This window comes from Synchiropus splendidus, chromosome 16 (genome assembly GCF_027744825.2).
Source record: "Synchiropus splendidus isolate RoL2022-P1 chromosome 16, RoL_Sspl_1.0, whole genome shotgun sequence".
Taxonomy (NCBI): domain Eukaryota; kingdom Metazoa; phylum Chordata; class Actinopteri; order Syngnathiformes; family Callionymidae; genus Synchiropus; species Synchiropus splendidus.
The window spans coordinates 15,380,141-15,397,165 of NC_071349.1; the positions used below are offsets into that span (position 1 = coordinate 15,380,141).

The 17,025-nt window shown below is 46.7% G+C and overlaps 2 protein-coding genes across 3 annotated transcripts; one reads left to right on the forward strand and one right to left on the reverse strand.

Moving 5' to 3' along the window:
* Positions 1-1,763: 1,763 nt before the first annotated feature.
* Positions 1,764-5,065, reverse strand: ap5m1 (adaptor related protein complex 5 subunit mu 1). 2 transcript variants are annotated; one of them, XM_053844787.1, is made up of 8 exons: positions 4,566-5,065; positions 3,443-4,103; positions 3,141-3,368; positions 2,939-3,081; positions 2,495-2,580; positions 2,318-2,430; positions 1,945-2,041; positions 1,764-1,888 (listed from the first exon to the last, which is right to left on the reverse strand). In XM_053844787.1, exons 1-8 carry the CDS (start codon positions 4,631-4,633, stop codon positions 1,806-1,808), a joined length of 1,479 nt encoding a protein of 492 aa, XP_053700762.1. In that variant the 5' UTR covers positions 4,634-5,065; the 3' UTR covers positions 1,764-1,805. The 2 variants fall into 2 exon arrangements, 1 of the variants encoding a protein (XP_053700762.1); XR_008412646.1 differs by lacking the exon at positions 1,764-1,888 and having other exon boundaries at positions 2,495-2,659.
* exoc5 (exocyst complex component 5) lies at positions 4,788-16,416 on the forward strand. Its single transcript, XM_053844782.1, has 18 exons — positions 4,788-4,983; positions 5,221-5,315; positions 6,788-6,935; positions 7,644-7,838; positions 10,199-10,263; positions 10,873-10,901; positions 10,990-11,099; positions 11,182-11,226; positions 11,294-11,434; positions 11,616-11,698; positions 11,763-11,972; positions 12,445-12,592; positions 12,660-12,768; positions 12,846-12,966; positions 13,050-13,136; positions 13,496-13,604; positions 13,719-13,934; positions 14,047-16,416. The coding sequence occupies exons 1-18, from the start codon at positions 4,957-4,959 to the stop codon at positions 14,233-14,235; spliced, it is 2,127 nt and encodes a 708-aa protein (XP_053700757.1). The 5' UTR covers positions 4,788-4,956; the 3' UTR covers positions 14,236-16,416.
* Positions 16,417-17,025: the final 609 nt, after the last annotated feature.

Consider the following 17,025-nt stretch of genomic DNA (forward strand, 5'->3'; position numbering starts at 1 on the left):
ATATTTCTTACAATCATCAAAATTTCTGACATGATTGTTTCACTGTTTAATCGTGAAGCTTGACGGTCAGTAAGACGCTGGATATCCGACCGATATTAGCCGATATTAGACTCAGAGATCGCTTCGACGAAGCGTCCTTCTCATGCCGTCAGAGAAGTTGTATCGGTGGTATGGTAACTATCCATGCAGAGTGTGATTTGTCGCAGGGCTGGGCCGGTGGGGATGTCCGGCAGCTCTCTTCACTCATCCACTCGGGACACGCCGGCGCCAGCAGGACCGGACGGGTAAAGATCCCTAACATCACATGAATAATTCAGAAGATTGTTTTTATATGGTCAGAGGTCCAGGGTGATCCTGTCTCTTTAGGGCTGTTTGGAGGCTCAGCTGGATCAGAACCAGCGTCATCTCCAACGTCGACGCGCTCTCGTACAGAGAAGCAGAGAGAGGAAGATGGTCCACCCAGGTGCGAATCGGATCCGAACTCATCCGCAAACAAATTCAATATATATGATGAGAAGAAACTGTTTACACCGTAAATAACAACAAAAACAAATGAGTAAAACAGTGTTCATCTGAACTTCTTGTCTCTTCAGGTGAGCAGCAGCAGGTCCAGTCGAGGCGGTTGCTGAGGAGGCCGACAGAGCGGGACGTCCTCTGGGACCAGGACTCTGGACGGAGACTGGACTTGACCTCGTTTCCAGAGACTCGGGCTGAATCACGGAGGGTTTGTCACGGGCGGTCAAGTCGGTTCTCGAGTGTTGGAAGACAAGACATGGTGGAGAAGAAAAGGGAGTTGACAGACAGTCGTGAACTGCGGTGGAGCAGAACTGACAGAAGCTATGAACGTCATCTTCATGGGCAAATAACTTCAGTTGACTCTTAAAATGACTTCAGTTGTGCTGTTTCTGATGTACTTGACTCATAAATCCGCGGGACTGATCGTTTTAATTTTGCACAATTTGTGAGATTGAATGATGTTTGGAGACTGGTGCAGCCGAAGGAAGGTGTGAGTAGATGCCGCCCTCTGTTGGTGGAAGTCAAAACTTCCACTTTGACTGAACTCAACTTGAATCCGTTATACAAACGTATGATCATCGGTGTTTTAAAAGACAGTCAGAATTTGAAAAGACTTGAAGGTCAATTGGAACAAAAGAAAGAAAAACATTTGAATGTTACTCTTGAGGTCAACTACGGTAGATGAAAATAAAGATTTAAATGAAAACCATATTGTCAGAAAAATACGATTTTTTTGTATTAATTGAATTAATAATAAAAAAGCTATATATTTTAAGTAAACATGCACTTGTGTTGAAGAAAATAACATGAGTTTGAAGTAGAAATTATATTAACAATGCAGTATTTGGAGATTCAATTCAAAATTATGACACATCATAGGAGCTAAGTGGTAACTGAAGCAGCTGTGCTTGACATCAACTCAAACTAACAAATGAGGTCGGTGAACCTGAAGCCCAAACATCCCCCTCCCCTCCCCACCCCACCATGTGACTCCTCATCACCAATTAGCCCACTCCAGTGTGTGCAGGTCCAGCCGGGGTCAGGGTTCCATCGCTCAGATCTCATGTGTAGTGCGACCGGCTGATGGAGCGAGGGTCACGGGGGGTGAGAGCAGGGACCCCGCCAGGTCCTGAGAGTTGCCAGCTGCTCATTATCAGGCCGATGGAGGGTCAGTGAAGTGGGACTGTCAGGGGCCAGGGGGAGGAGTGGTGGTGGGGGGTCGTAAAGAAGAAGCAGCTGAAGCAAATATTTAGTATTTTAATACAAAGCAGTTTGCCGTGGTGGAAATGCTAGAGGATCAGGTGCCCGGAGGAGGCAGGTGCAGAGCCAGAGGAGTTCCAGATGAAGAAGTCTTTGGACTGAAGCTCTCGAGCTGCAGAGAACACACAGTTAGAGAGCACCAACTTTAGAGTGAAGTTCTGGACTCACAGGTGAGGATGCGGGGCTTGGCCGAGGAGTAGACTTGCACCGAGTGCGGGTCCACGCAGACACCCGACAGGGTCGTGTCCAAGATCTTGAAGTACATCTGAAAAAAAAAAAGAGACACAATATGCCATTAAACATCTGAAAGTTTGGCCTGATGGTGGCGCAACAGGAGGGGCTATATGACCATTACAAAAAGAGAAAACAAAATCAGCATCAAACCTTCCATGAAGAAAAAAAAGAACTATATTTTTGGATAAAAATGCTGGTGATATAAATATATTTGAAGATTTAAAAAGCATTTTGAGAGTAAATCTTGCTACGAAACAATAGCTAGTTAAAAGGTAAGAGGAGTTAAAGCACATCTAACAACACACACCTTGATGTAGCCGGTGAGTCCGGTACAAACCGGGTCACTCGGTCCTGCTGCGGGTCCACAGAAGCTGATCCGACCCTCCATGGTGACCTCACGAGATTTCGGGAACTTTTGTCCTGATGACCGACACGACACATGTAAGCGTGTGTGCAGCTGTGTGTGACTCCACCAGGTTCTTACCGAGGACCCAGACCAGCAGGTTCTTCTCTCTGGACACGTCCAGCTGCCCCGAGCTCACCTTCAGCTCCACAGAATTCATCTGGTTCCTGAACACCAGTGAGCCCAGATGAGATCAATCGTCTAACCAAAGATGTGAAACTAGCTACCACTGCGACCTTTGACCTCCTGTGAAACAATAGCCTCATTTTGAAAAGATAAAAATGGGAAGACAAGCTTGACATTGGTTCACAGGTGAAGAATAATTTGAGATAATACTGAAGTATTAGATTGAGATTACCATATTTTGGGATTAAATATGAAATATTAGTGGGAATATTCAGAATCATTCAGTAATAAACAATAAAACGTGAGATGAAAGTGTCAGAATTACCCGTAAAAAGAGTGAGATTATTTTGATTTTAGCCGCCACAATCTCTCCAGATTAGGATTATCCTGTTTTCATACCTGTTAAAAAAAGGCAGGTGAGCTTCACAGAAGTCCAGACTGTTCTTCACGCTCTCATGCAGCTTCAGCGAGACAGACACTCGCAGCTGCTGCTTCTCCTCCTCCCTCAACAGGTACGAGCCCAAGATGGGCGGCACCGGCACCTGAGCGGAGGTCAGAGGTCAGACCATATGCGTGAGTCCGTTATAAACCTGTGTCAAACCTGCGACGTGTAGCTGCAGAGTCTGAACGGCTCCAGAGGAGGAGAGAAGGGGAATTTATAGGGTCCAGAGAAGGAGGAGCTGTCGCTCTGGTCCACGCTGCTGGCTGTCAGGACACTGGAGTCCAGTGAGGAGACACACGGGTGGACCAGGACGTCCTGCAGCGGGGAGCCATTGGGAGGAAGAGTGAGGGTCACCGTCACGTTGGGGAGGACTCCCTCTACTTCACACTGCACAGAACGATAACAACATCAGCAGCAGCAGCTATAAAGTATGAGGTGGGTGGTCTTTAAAGGGAACTCACTTTGCACGTCACTGTCCCGTAGACGTCCCACAGATCCGGTCGGCTCGGGTTGCCGTACTGCGTGGACCGAACAGTTTCCACCAGAGCCACACTGACCACCGCTCTGCCCCGGTGAAGGCCAGTCTTCCACGCCGGCTGCTTCTGGTTCCCGGCGGGCACCTGTGAGGTCGAAGGGGCTGGTGGTCCAAGCACCGGCACCTCCAGCGGCGTCCCAAGAGGACACACCTGCAGCATGAGGGCGGGCAGAGCGGCGAAACGAGAGGCCAGTGCATCTGGATCGGGTCGCCCTCCAGAACTCAGGAGGAAGTTCTGCAGGCCGGATAGCAGCGCAAGACCCTGAGAGACAGACAGTAGGCTGGATAGAGGGGGTCTGGGCTCAGCGGGGGCATCCACCAAAGACAGGCAGGCCAGGATGAGGGAGCCGTGGGACACGGTCAGGACCGGCCACAGCGTCCCCTTCTCTGGACCGTCTATGTGCAGGTCCAGAGCCGGCAAACGCTGGCACTTAAGGCAGTCATCCCTGAGCAGCACAAACGGCTTCTGAGGTTCTGAGAGGCCCAGTTCAGTGAGCAGCAGCTGCAGGACTGTGTCGTCTTCTGGGACCGGAACATATGAGGCTCCCGCCAGGAGTTTGGCTCGGTGCTCCACTGTGGGGAACCTCCTGTGGGTTGAGTGAATCAGAATCAGAATCAGAATCAGAAAAACTTTATCAATCCTGAGGGAAATTCTCTTTGTAACCTAACATGCTCTGTAAACAACAAAAATATGAATATGAAAATTTTAAATATAAAATACTAAATACAATTTACAGACAGTGTAGAAAGAGGAAAAGGCTTAGCACATAGTCCACATGAAGATCGACAAGGAAGCGGGCTACATACAATGTGCAAGAAATAAAAACAGATTAAAACAGATTGTGATGAAAAAAATCTTTCACGGTAACACCGTAAATGTAGGTTTTCCTGCATAATTTGACCAGAAATCGAACGATCACAAATTTAATATCAATGTAGCACCTTTTATTCATCAAAAAGTCATACAAGAGTAAAAGATTTTAGAGTCTGCACAGTCGGTGCATTAAAGCAAAGCCATGTTGCAACAGTTTCCCAATAACACAACAAACCTTGAAAAGCGAACGGTTCCATTTTCTCCTTTTTCGTGAGAAACGATCCACAAAGCTCGCACACTCATGGCCGTGAACCTAATATCCCCATCGCAGACGTATAAACGATCAAATCTTGAGATGTCATCGCACTACAAACAAACACGTCATTAAGACAGCTTTTCCGGCTGCGGCTCTCACGTGACAGCTGCTCGTCAGCTGACTCGCGCGCCTGCGCACTCGGCCGCTGCGTCGTCGTCGTCACCTCCGCCCTTCTCTTCCGCACAGGAAGCGGGATTGCTAACCTGCTAGCTGTCAACAATTCCGAGTACTCTGCAGGAGAATTCATGAGGTAGTTTCAGTGAAGGTCGACAAAGCTGCCATTCATTCCGCCGTCAGCTGAGAATCAAACATGGCGACCACTGCTCAGCTGTTCGAGGTAAACACCGCCGGGAAGTCAGGCTAGCCAGGAAGCTGGCTATCAATAACGGTCTTGTGGAAGCAAGTCTCTGGCAGCTGGGACTTGTTTTCAATATTAACCTCAGCTGCACGGCGTCCCTACACTGTTTTGGAGCAGAATATCGTTGCTAATTTAGTAATAGCGGGCTTTTAATGACACTGTATACCGTAATAACGCCCCATAACTCTGACCACAGTGCATTGCTCTTCTGCTCAGGAACCTTTTGATGCGGATGAATACATAGAACGCTTGGCATGGAGGACACCTGGAGGAGGCTCCAAGGGAGGAGCTGAAGCCTTCGACCCCAAACGGTAGTTTAAAGATCATCCATCATGCTTGCGTTGTGTTGTCACAGATCACGTCTATCGTGTTCGTATTGATATGAACAGTGCGTATTTTTAGTTGTCAGAGTGTAAACAGAATATAGTGTTTTTCTTCCTTCCATATTTAAAAAAAGTTTTGCCATGTAGACTCTTAGTTTCAAGCGACAGATCCTTCATCACCACTGACTTCACTTCACGAGAAGTTTGCCCCGTATTTGCTTTAGATGGGAAGTTTCCCAAACTGCTTGTTCGCTATCACACAAGCTTGTTAAAGGGCAACATTGTAATCTCTATAATTCATGATCTTGACTTGTATTTGGCATGAACTAGTTTCTTGTACTCTTGAAATGTGTATAGAGTTTGATTCCGAGTCAAATGTAGTGATGCTGCGACTTGCAAGTACAATTAGGAATTTTGTGTTTTGTTTTGTTTTGTGCAAACATCTATATGTCATGTTTTAGTCCTTTGTACGCAGTATGTATGTATACAGCTAGGTATCCAGGAGCTGACATTCATCTTTAACTTCCTGCTGTATGGTGTTAATGCCATTAAGAACATAAAATAAAATAAAAATAATTTGGTTTCCAAATACTTCAGTGGCAGACTGTGACAAGTCTGTTCGAGCATGTTTGAGCACAAGATTCTCTTTTGTTTTCAAGGTTTTACGGTTTGGGCTAAAATAATAAATCCCCCCATTGTTTACATTTATGTAATACATTTCACCCAAAATTAAGACACACTTCATGAAAAGAAAAATGCTACTTACAAAACAAAACTGTACGACGTGTCTGGCTGTTTCAGTCATGGGTTGAAATCCCTGTATATTTGGGGCTTTGAATCCTGCTAGTTCTCTTCAAGCGCAACCTTTAAAAACATGCACATCCTGTTTTTTATTATGTTTGTTTACATGGCATGCGCCGAGTTTTTATGTTCCTCATAAGCAAAACTGCCACAACAGTTTAGCCGCGCCGCCGATGCATCCGTCCTTATCTGCTTCTTCCACCGAACCGCTGCCGCCACTTCCTCTGAAGCTCTTAGCGAGGCGACAGCGGCGACGTATCTTGCGGAGGCCACCGTACTTTGAGTCACCGGCGAGGGAACGGCTGTCTGTTGGGGCGAGCTGGAGATGTCTCTTAAGCTCCATCCACTGCTGAGGGAATTAGTCAGGAGATTATACACTCATCGTTTTAGGATGTTTCCCCACTCTGTGAAGTGAGCTGCTGACTTAGAACATTTCCTCTGCGTTCTTGATGGGATGCAGCTGACGCCGCCGCTGGTTTCTCGAGCTTCTTAAGTCTGGGGACCCGCAAATTAATCATCTGACATGAATCTGTTACTATTAGCTGTGAGAGCTGGGAGGTCAGTGGGACACAATTAACCTTGTGCTGGTTGTTTAACTCGGTAATGTTTGCGTGTTTTACCAGAAGAAAGTTCAACATCCTGCTCTGTTCTTGCTTCAGGTTGTTGGAGGAGTTCGAGAACCACATCGAGGAACTGAAGCAGCTTGACGAGAAGATCCAGCGACGGGTGGAGAAGCTGGAACATCAGTGTCATCGGGAGGCCAAAGAGTTTGCACACAAGGTTCAGGATCTGCAGAGAAGCAACCAGGTACCCTTCAGCCACAGATTCAAGTGATGAATCAGAGAACACCGTTTCATCCTCCTTTTGTTTGCTGGTGATGTTTTGGAACGTAGTTGTCGTTCATGTCATGGTCATGTTCATGACACCCAAAAGCAAAACGGTTTCACAGAAAAATGTAGAAATGAACAAAGAGACATCACCACCGTAACCATAATTTCATCAAATTTAATTCAAATAAAGTTTATTTGATTGTTACAGAAAGAAATGTGCCATCATAAAGAAAATGAATAAAATAAAAATAGGAATATATATATAAAACCGCATTGGTGCCAACAAAAAGCAAAAAGCTGATCAATTACTTGACCTTGTAAAAGGTCAAACCTTTTAGGAAAAAAAAAAAACAGTCAAAGCATGGGGCAATAGGGTAAAAACTCAAAAAGCCACTGCTGTTAACTGAAAATGAAAAGTGAAAAAGAGGACTGCTGTAATAAACAAGTAATAAGAGCACTGTGTAAAACCTGAGTTTACTGACAGTTTGGTGTACAAACAAGATCTTGCTCAGATTCACAGTGTACAAACAATGGCAGCAGACATGCAGTTGTGCTGTCTCTCACCCATCGTGCTCAGTAGCAAAATAGTCAACCACAGAAAGGTGTTTTCTCACATCAGTAGTTGTGTGTCTCCTGTCCGTTTTTCTGATTCCGTTTTTTTTATTTCTGGCTCTGGCCACTTCAGGTGGCCTTCCAGCACTTCCAGGAGCTGGACGATCATATCAGTTATGTGGCCACGAAGGTCTGCCACCTCGGCGACCAGCTCGAGGGCGTCAACACTCCTCGCCAGCGGGCTGTCGAAGCTCAGCGTCTGATGACCTACTTCAACGAGTTCCTGGACGGAGACCTACGCAGCGACGTCTTCAACGACCCCAGCAAGGTGAGCAGGGCAGAGGGCATCAGGAGACCTGGCGCCGTGTCTGCCGGAGTTGCGTGTTGATAGCAGGTGTCGTGTGTGTGTGTTGTGTGTATGTGTGTGAGAGAGAGATCACTTCCAGCATCCCCCGCTGGGATTTTAGCTGGAGGTGAGAATAGATGGGATTAAGGCGGTAAACCGCTCGTGTTCATTTGTCAAGTTTATCCCTTTAGTCGAATCCCTCAGCTAATTTGGATAATGAGGCGTTGGACAATACCAGCATGATGGTGGATGTCAACACGCTCATGTCAACTCTAATTACCTTGAACATAGGTGATGCGTATGTGGGTCTGTGGCTGGTCTGTACACTCTACGGGACCACACATAAGCACGTTGCTGCTTTTAGTCGGCAAACTTCTGTACCTCGATGTACACCACCTACTGTCATGGTGACAACTTTGGTGGCACCTTCCCACCCACAAGCTCAGCTGGCGTGTGACGTCAGATATGACAACACACACGCTCCTTTGGCCAACAACAGGCCTGCTCACTTCTTAGCTTCGCCATTACTCTTTTTGAAGAATGAAGAAGAGATGCATTTGGAGTAAAGTCAGTTGACAGCGGTACATATCTCTTTTGCCTTGACATTGGCAGAAGACCCCAAAATGACCAGAATATGTAGATCTACCAGGCAGTATTTATGTAGCACCTTTTCAGAAATCTATTCTGAAAATAAGTACCTGAACTGTCATTGTATGGCGAGTCAGTTGGAATCCAGAATACATGTCATTTTCACGGTGCGCTGTCTGCTGACATCACGTGTGAGAGAAAGAAAGTGAGACAGACATCACCGTGGAAGTGAGCTCAGCTCCTCAACCAGCGTATTGATGTGATTGAATCAGTCGAATATACATTGGTGAAACAGCAAAAATGTGGCCACTATTCATTAGCATTTCAACAATCATGCACAGCAAGACAGCCGCTCATAATTGTCATTTCATTGTTGTGCACTCACTACTTGATCACTGTCATGGGTAACTCACACTGAGGAGTCTTGCTTGGAATAATTCTGTCTCTGAGAGCTCAGTGATGAGAGTGCGGGGGTAACCTAGCAGCATGTTTCAGAGCCTCCACGTGAGAGTTGTAGCGTGTTAAATAATAATGAGTTGAGCCCATATTTTGAATATTAAAGAAGTCACCGAGGGGAAGAGAAAGCCCTTGATGACATCATGTCCCCATCCCACTTTTGACAAATGCAGTAATGCAGAGGGCAGAAGTCAAACTGAGCCATTCATGATGACCTTCTTTTGCCTGTGACTCAGCTATGTTCTAGATACCAAAAACAATGTCAAAGAAAGTTGCTTCAATATTCGATTCCTGACATTCCTTATGAGTTGGATTCGTCTTCGAAGTCAGGCATTGTAGCGTGTGAGTTAGCGGCTCCCACTGAGATAGTAAAGCGACCAGTTTATGGCGAATCCTAATGAAGAATGGGAGCCGCAATGTGTACGTATCAAAGCGTCATTTGCCGGTTTTGAGGCGACGATAGGTTGGGATGGTTTAGATTAACTCCCAGAACGTCTTCGAAGGAGGCAGAGCGATGACTCCAGGGGTCAATCCCGGAGACGGGATCCAGCGATGGAGGTGGTTTTTCAGGAAAAGGCGAGCGGAAATATCTGTCCGGATTCCTTTTTCTTTCCTGAGCATACCTCCAGAAGAGGGGGAAAGTAGCAAGTGAATAGCTGGAGGGGGACGGCTTTGCTAATCCTTCTGAAAGGGAGGGCCGGGCCGCCAGCGTGGAGACAAGTGCTGCTAAACCCTGACTGCAGGGAGACGGCTACATTACTTACATGGGATTTAGCTAATCTTAGCTGGGGGACAGATACTTAGAAAACCTTCGCCGAGCAGAAAGGCTGGATCCTCCTCACGGGAGCAGAGTAATGATGTTAGCTGAGGCAGGCATCTGCGGGAACAGAGGAGTTGCAGACGGCGGGCCTTTCGTAGGTCTTGGGCTTTTTCAGCCAGCGTGTTGGTGAGGAGGAGCGTCGGGGAGGCAGCTGGTTTTGTCAGAGCACCCCCCTCCTTTTTGACAGATATCCCTGGCCGGACAGATTATTGAAGGCGATTTGGACTCCTGTAGGATTACAGCCCATTCAGAAAACTCATGCCAATAAGTAGCTGGATATGCTGCTAAGTCAGGTCTCGCTGCTGCGGATGCTCAGGTGAGCGCAGCAGTTATCTACAGGGGAAGATGCAGGAGGGGGCTTTAAGATGATGATCCCCTCCCCGAGTGAAGAGGCTCCCGGAGGCTGGTCTTACAGGATGTCCACCTATCGTGGTCGTGTTGCCTTCTCTCATCTGCTTCTCCTTCCCTCCTCCCTCAGATTAAAGAGGCAGCTGATATCATTCAGAAGCTGCACCTCATTGCTCAGGAGCTGCCGTTCGACAGGTGAGTCAGGACTCCTGCACTCTTTCCCGCCAGAGGAGAGTTGTGTGGTGGACATTATCCAAGTTAAAAGCCCCTGCTGAGTCCTCCCACTCGTGACTTTTTACCATAGAGGAAGCAGTCCTCTCTTTACTGACTGACTTAATCGAAGGTATCTTGAATGTATCTTGCTCTACAACTGCTGACATAGCTTAAGTCTCAGCCTTGTTTTTAGATGAAGAATGAAGTGTTGTATGAATAAAAGTTCATTTAAGTGCGAGTCTCCTCACAGTACATGTAATCAGTTTGGCAATAATGACTGTGACATGTCCTCCTTCCTGTCTCCACCAACGTCCTCCCTCATACGTTTTGTGACTTAGCCTTCTGCAACTTTTTCACAGCAGGACAGGGCTCGAACAGAATGGATAGAATCCTGAATACATGCCGCTGGCTGTTAGCTCTGACATGGCAGACATCTTTGGTCACGCAGTCTCACCCAAGTGTTTAATCTCAAACTCCAGGAATCATTTCAAAGTCTGCCTTTTAAGGAACTTCACTTTGGTCACCAGACTGGAGCGAAATCTCACACGCAGTCATTTGTTGCTCACATCAAAACCTTTGTTTTCTTTACAGATTTGCAGATGTTAAAGCCAAAATTGCCAGTAAGTATCACCCAGTTATAAGGAGTCAAGTTGTGCTGTACAGAGTCCTGTCGTTCTGTTCTGTGCTGAGCTGGGCTAACAATTCCAGGCAAGTACCACGATCTGGAGCGGCAGTTGATCCAGGAGTTCACCGCCGCTCAGCGCAATGGTGAGATTGGACGTATGCGTGAGGTGGCGGCAGTTCTGCTACATTTCAAGGTGAGATAGAGATTACTCATATGATACTAGAAGTTATTAAGTTATTCAAGGGACTAACATTCGGTTTGTGTGTCCATTCTAGGGCTACGCTCACTGTGTGGACGTCTACATCAAACAGTGTCAGGAGGTGTGTGAGTAAAGGTGCTCCGATGATATTGCACACCCCGTCACTTTCCGTTTTCTTCCCGCTATAGGGGGCTTACATGAGGAACGATGTGTTCGAGGACACTGCAGGCCTCTGCCAGAGGGTCAACAAACAAGTGGGCGAGGTCTTCAGCAGCCCAGAAACGGTCATGGCCAAGCTGATCCAAAACATCTTTGAAAATAAACTGCAGGTATTTTCTCCCTGTGCATCCTGCACTCTGGTTTCCTCCCACAAGACAAACTGTGTGAGTCACTGACTGTCTCCATGTATCCAGCAGTAGAACTTAGCTTGGTGAGATACTTAGTTTGTGTTCTTGGTTTGGTCTTGAAGGCATCTTAAAAATCCACAATCTTCTCTTGTGGTGTCTGCAGGCTCACGTGAAGGAGAAACTGGATGGGACGCGACACTCAGATGTGGAGCAGTACCTGAAGAATCTCTACGAGCTTTATAGCAGGTCAGTAACTCTCTTCACCTCGTCCTGCTCCCAATGTCCAACCTGCTGGTGGCTCCCTCTGCAGGACGACGGCGCTAGCTACGAAGCTGTCGGAGTTCAACCTGGGCTCAGATAAGCACACCTTCCTGTCCAAGCTCATCAAGAGCATCTTCTCCTGCTACCTGGAGAGCTACATCGACATGGAGAAGGACTACCTCCGCACCCGTGGTGCCACCATCCTGCAGCGCTACTACGATTCCAAGAACCACCAAAAACGTCCCATTGGCACCGGCAGGTTTGTGTGCTGTCTTTCTGTCTGGCTTATATACATTCTGCTTTTTTCAGATTTGTTTTTACAGTTCACCTAATATATATTTCATGATAATTTAATGAATAATTATATATTTTACAAAAATGTTACACAATAAGAAAATGTCTTTCATTTTTGGTTGGTATTGATGCTTATGTTCCAATATTTGTTATAATTTTAATATTAATTCATGATGTATTTTTGCGTTCATAAATCAACCAGAATTAAGAAAATAATTTGTGTTTACGTTATCGCATCATTTGTTTATCTATCTTGTAAGTTGTTTTGCCTTCAACTTTGTTTATAACATCCTTAGTCTCACTTAAACTCACAATATCTGTAGGAAGTCTTCCAGGTGGAGTCTGGACTACTGTCTTCATTCAAGACTGAATGCGTTTGTTATTGCTCGAATAATTCTTTAGATATTGACCAAGGCCATCCCCTTGTCTGTGTGTAGCATCCAGGAGCTGAAGGAGCGGATCAGGCAGCGCACTAATCTCCCTCTGGGCCCAAGCATCGACACTCATGGAGAGACCTTCTTGTCTCCAGAACTGGTGGTCAACCTGTTGCAGGAGACGAGACACGCCTTCGAGCGATGTCACAGGGTGATTACGCCTCCAAAACTCCCTCATTTGAATAAAAATAGTCAAACTGAAGTTCTCTCTGACGCAGCTCTCAGACCCCTCCGACCTTCCCAAAAACGCATTCTCCATTTTCCTGCTGCTGGTGGAGCATCTCTGTGTGGACCACATTGACTACGCACTGGAGATCGGACTCTCGGGTACAATAGCCATCAAGGAATTTTCTGTAAAATGATACTTGTGCTCCATTGTTTGTGCTCCATTTTGAATTTTACAGCAATCCCGTCACCTGATGCCAAAAACGCCAACCTGTACTTCCTGGACGTGGTGCAGCAGGCCAACTCCATCTTTCACTTGTTTGACAAGCAGTTCAATGACCAACTCATGCCCCTCATCAGGTCGGTCCTTCAGCGGCGCCGTGATGCTTCTTTCCTCTGACTTCTCGGCTCTTTCAATGACTCGCCCCTGCATGTCTCTTCAGCTCCTCCCCAAAGCTGGCAGAGTGTTTGCACAAGAAGAAGGAAGTGATCGAGCAGATGGAGGTGAAACTGGACACAGGGATTGACAGGTGTGTGGTGATGAAGTAGGAAAATGTCTTCGGAAAGAACCGAAAATGTTCTACATTTTGTTTTAAAACCAAGACGTGGAAAAAATGACATTTGTTTTTCCTGCTTTTTTGTTCATAAAACATGACGACAATAATGACTCTTGCTGAAAAATTGTGTTGAAAACAGCCACCAGGATAACTACTTTCTTTACAAAGGTTTTTTTAGTAAACCTTTCAGGGGTTCATTTTGTGCACCTACTTGCTCTTCTTTGGGTTTTGGAAAATATGGAGGGGATCTAGAACATGTATAATAGCTTGTTTCCTTGTGTAAACCAAATGACTGTGATGAGAAAATGTATAAACAAATGTTCACGCAACAGAACACTGAACTGCATGATGGGGCAGATGAAGCACATCCTGGCCACAGAGCAGAGGAAGACGGATTTCAAGCCAGAAGACGAGAACAACGTCATGATCCAGTACACTACGGTGAGAGTGGAGCTTCAGACTAAACTGTATGAAAATGAGATGCATTTAAGACCTAGAAAAGTCAGAAGGGTGTCGTGGAAAGTTCTTGATCCAAGTGTGTAACTCCCTCCTCAGGCGTGCTCCAAAGTCTGCGCCTACGTCAGTCGACAGGTGGAGCACGTGCGAAAGTCCATGGACGGCAAGAACGTGGACACCGTGCTGACAGAGCTCGGTGTCCGCTTCCACCGCCTCATCCACGAGCACCTGCAGCAGTTCAGCTACAGCTCCATGGGAGGGATGCTGGCCATCTGTGACGTGGCCGAGTACCGGCGCTGCGCTAAGGACTTCAGGGTGAGAGAGAGCGAGAGGCTGCTTGGCTGTAAACTGTTTCATCAGGTTTTTGGTAGCGTTTTTAAGTTGCCCACCAGATGTCAGTGTAACTCATTCTCCGCGTTGCCCTCAGGTGCCTCTGGTGCTGCAGCTCTTCGACACACTCCACGCCCTCTGCAACCTCCTGGTGGTGGCACCTGACAACCTGAAGCAGGTCTGCTCCGGAGAGCAGCTCACCAACCTGGACCGGAACCTTCTGCACGCCTTCGTCCAGCTCCGGGTGGACTACCGCTCAGCCAGACTGGGTCGTCACTTCAGCTAATGACAGGAGTTTTGACCCCTCCCACCTTCCGTCCAGTGAAACAGCACAGAGAGCGCGACGCCATCCTCTGCCACTTCAAACTATCAATCTGTTTTGAATCTGTAATCTACATTTCTCAGATCAGTAAGTGCTGCTTCAGATGGTGCCAAATATTAAAACTCTCGCTGCTGGAAGGAGAGTCAAGCTGCCCACTTGAAACCCCCCCGCACTCCCCTCCCGCTTCAGTTGAAATGAACTGGACCCGACAGTGATGGTCCTGCCAAGCGTGAGACCAAGTCCTGTCTGGGTCACAGAGACTCATGACTGCTCCTCTGACCTCTCCCTGTAGAGCTGAGGTCAGAGGTGGAGCGATCCTCACCCTTCACAGCTCTTGAGGTCTGGGTGGTCCGGCCCAGGCGCCCGGCGTGATGGACCGGTCGGTGAGTACACCTCACTGTAATTGCACACATCAACACTTCCCCTCGCGGCCTCCGTCAGTGAGGGAACTGAACTTCTCACAGGGCTCAGATGAGTCGCCTTCAACTGCACTGAGTAAAGAAGCAGATGCCTAAATGTCAAAGCTGCTCCAAATGTTCTGCTGTTGATCTTCACTCATTAAAGAGATGTTGAATTTCATTGTTTTCTCTCTGATCAATGTCCTCGATAGAGACAGGAAAGACAGCAGGACTCAAGTCGGGGGAAAGGTGAACCAGGTCTGCAGTTCAACTCAGGTACTTCTACCATGCCACTTAGTAACGTTCTGATCCATGGTGTCTTCTGTCTGGAGTAGAAATCAGCTGCGACTGGACTCCATGTATGAGTGAGATTACCCATAAAGAACCTACAGGACAGCCTGATTCAAACCTCTCTGAAGGTCAGAAGAGAAAAGTGATGGATTCCTACAGTGAATTTAACGTATGTCCTTCCTACTTCAGTCAGTTTAAACTGATTCAGTTGCTACAAAAAACACATCAGGAGAGATTTGTTCACACATATTGAGGAAGCACGACCAGGATGGTGTCTGCGTTTGAGTAGGAATGACCTTGTCATGCGTGTTAGTAAGAATAGTGTTCCATCTCTGTCTGTTTTCATAAGTTTTCAGTCAAATCTGGCCTGGGAGTTTGACCTCCTCACAGTGAGTACAAAACACCCTGATAAACTTGTCACTCATTTGTCTGTGATGTAAGGTCAGAGGTACCAAGTCGGCCGTGCCTTTGACCTCCACAGTCTGCCTCTGGAAACACCCTGAATCTAGTGACAGCACCTTCAAAGAAACTTTGTCCTGCTCGCGCTGTGAATGTCACTTGAGATGAAACAAGTCATCAAGTATTCATGGGAATTCTTGCCACCAGAGCAAAGTTCCTTCCTCGACTTGGAGCCGACGGGGGATTAGATTTCTACCAGTTGATGAATTGTGTGCGGTGGCCACAGAGCGGGGCGAGATAGAGACGCCCGAGAGCTCAGTTCCGGCTCCGGCTGGTTAGCGCTGTGTAGAAGGTACACACGCTGCCGCCGAGATCAAACAACATAATTAATTAGGCTAATATTAATATTATCAAATGCCACATAAATTCAATTCTCGCAGCCCTAATCACAACTGGATAGCTTGTAAAAATTATTTTGTTAGGCTCGGGTGCAAACACTGCTTCTTTTCCAAACATTTGACAACTATTTGTTTTCCTGGCGATTACTGTGGAAGAGGCAGGGGGGAGCGACGCCGGGCCAGCGACGATAACTGCTGTGTAGATGGAACCAGCGGCTGCGTCTGGCCCCAGGGACTCCTGACGCGGATGCGTGCGAGAGGGTGGAGGGTGTTTTTCTGGGGATGCTGTTTGAGCAGGTGGAGAGGATTAGTGAGACTGTCAACACTGGAGCGCTGGATAAGACTGTCCTCTCTCTAGCGTCAGTTTAAGCAGCTACTGCATCCACATTCAGACACATGAAGACTCGTGGCTGCAGAGGTGTCAGGGCGGATCTTCTCGTGGTTCATTTACGGCCCTCTTGTATCCACACTTGACCTTGCCTTGGCCGCTCTGGGGCCTCTTGGACTCTGCTTTATGAAGTCATCATTCCAAGGACAAAAGGAGACAATGACAAGGACCGATTCTCATGTGACTTCTACTGGAGGAGTGAAGGATTTGCCATTCAATGTGGCTTCAGAAACTGTTGAAGCCAAGTCAGAATCCAGACTATTAGCGTGTAATAAAGAGCTAGATCACCCGTGTGAAGTATGTGGAATGTAAACGCTAGTAAAAAATGTGGATTGAGACAAGGGTCATCCAACTCAGAACTAGTCAACTGACACTCAAAAAGCTGACTGCTGTTAAATGTTCACAAACTCAACTCATAGTTTACAAAATTACCAACAAAATGTTGACTTGACAAAAAGTCAAGTGACAAAAAATACAGTCAACAGACGTAGAAGGCAATAATTGTAAAAAGTCACTTATAACAAGTTGAACCTCACAAAACATCAATTGGCACAAAAAGTTGGCTGATAGAAAAGAACAAAAAGCGGACAGGCACAAGTCAGCTGACACTCGCCCTCTCTAGATCAAATGGTCAAATGTTAGTGTCAAATTGGAAACCGTCACAAAGTGTCGACAGGTCGTCAACTGGCGGAAATTCTAACAGACAAAAAGTTGACTGGACAAAAAAAATGACAGACAGAAGTTTGACACGAGAAGTCACACACTATCATACAAAACAACAGAACATTAGCGTCACAAAATTGTCAACAAAAAGTTGACAAAGGGTGAACTGACACATGAAGTCAACTGACAAAAACAGTTGACTTGACAAAAAGACAAA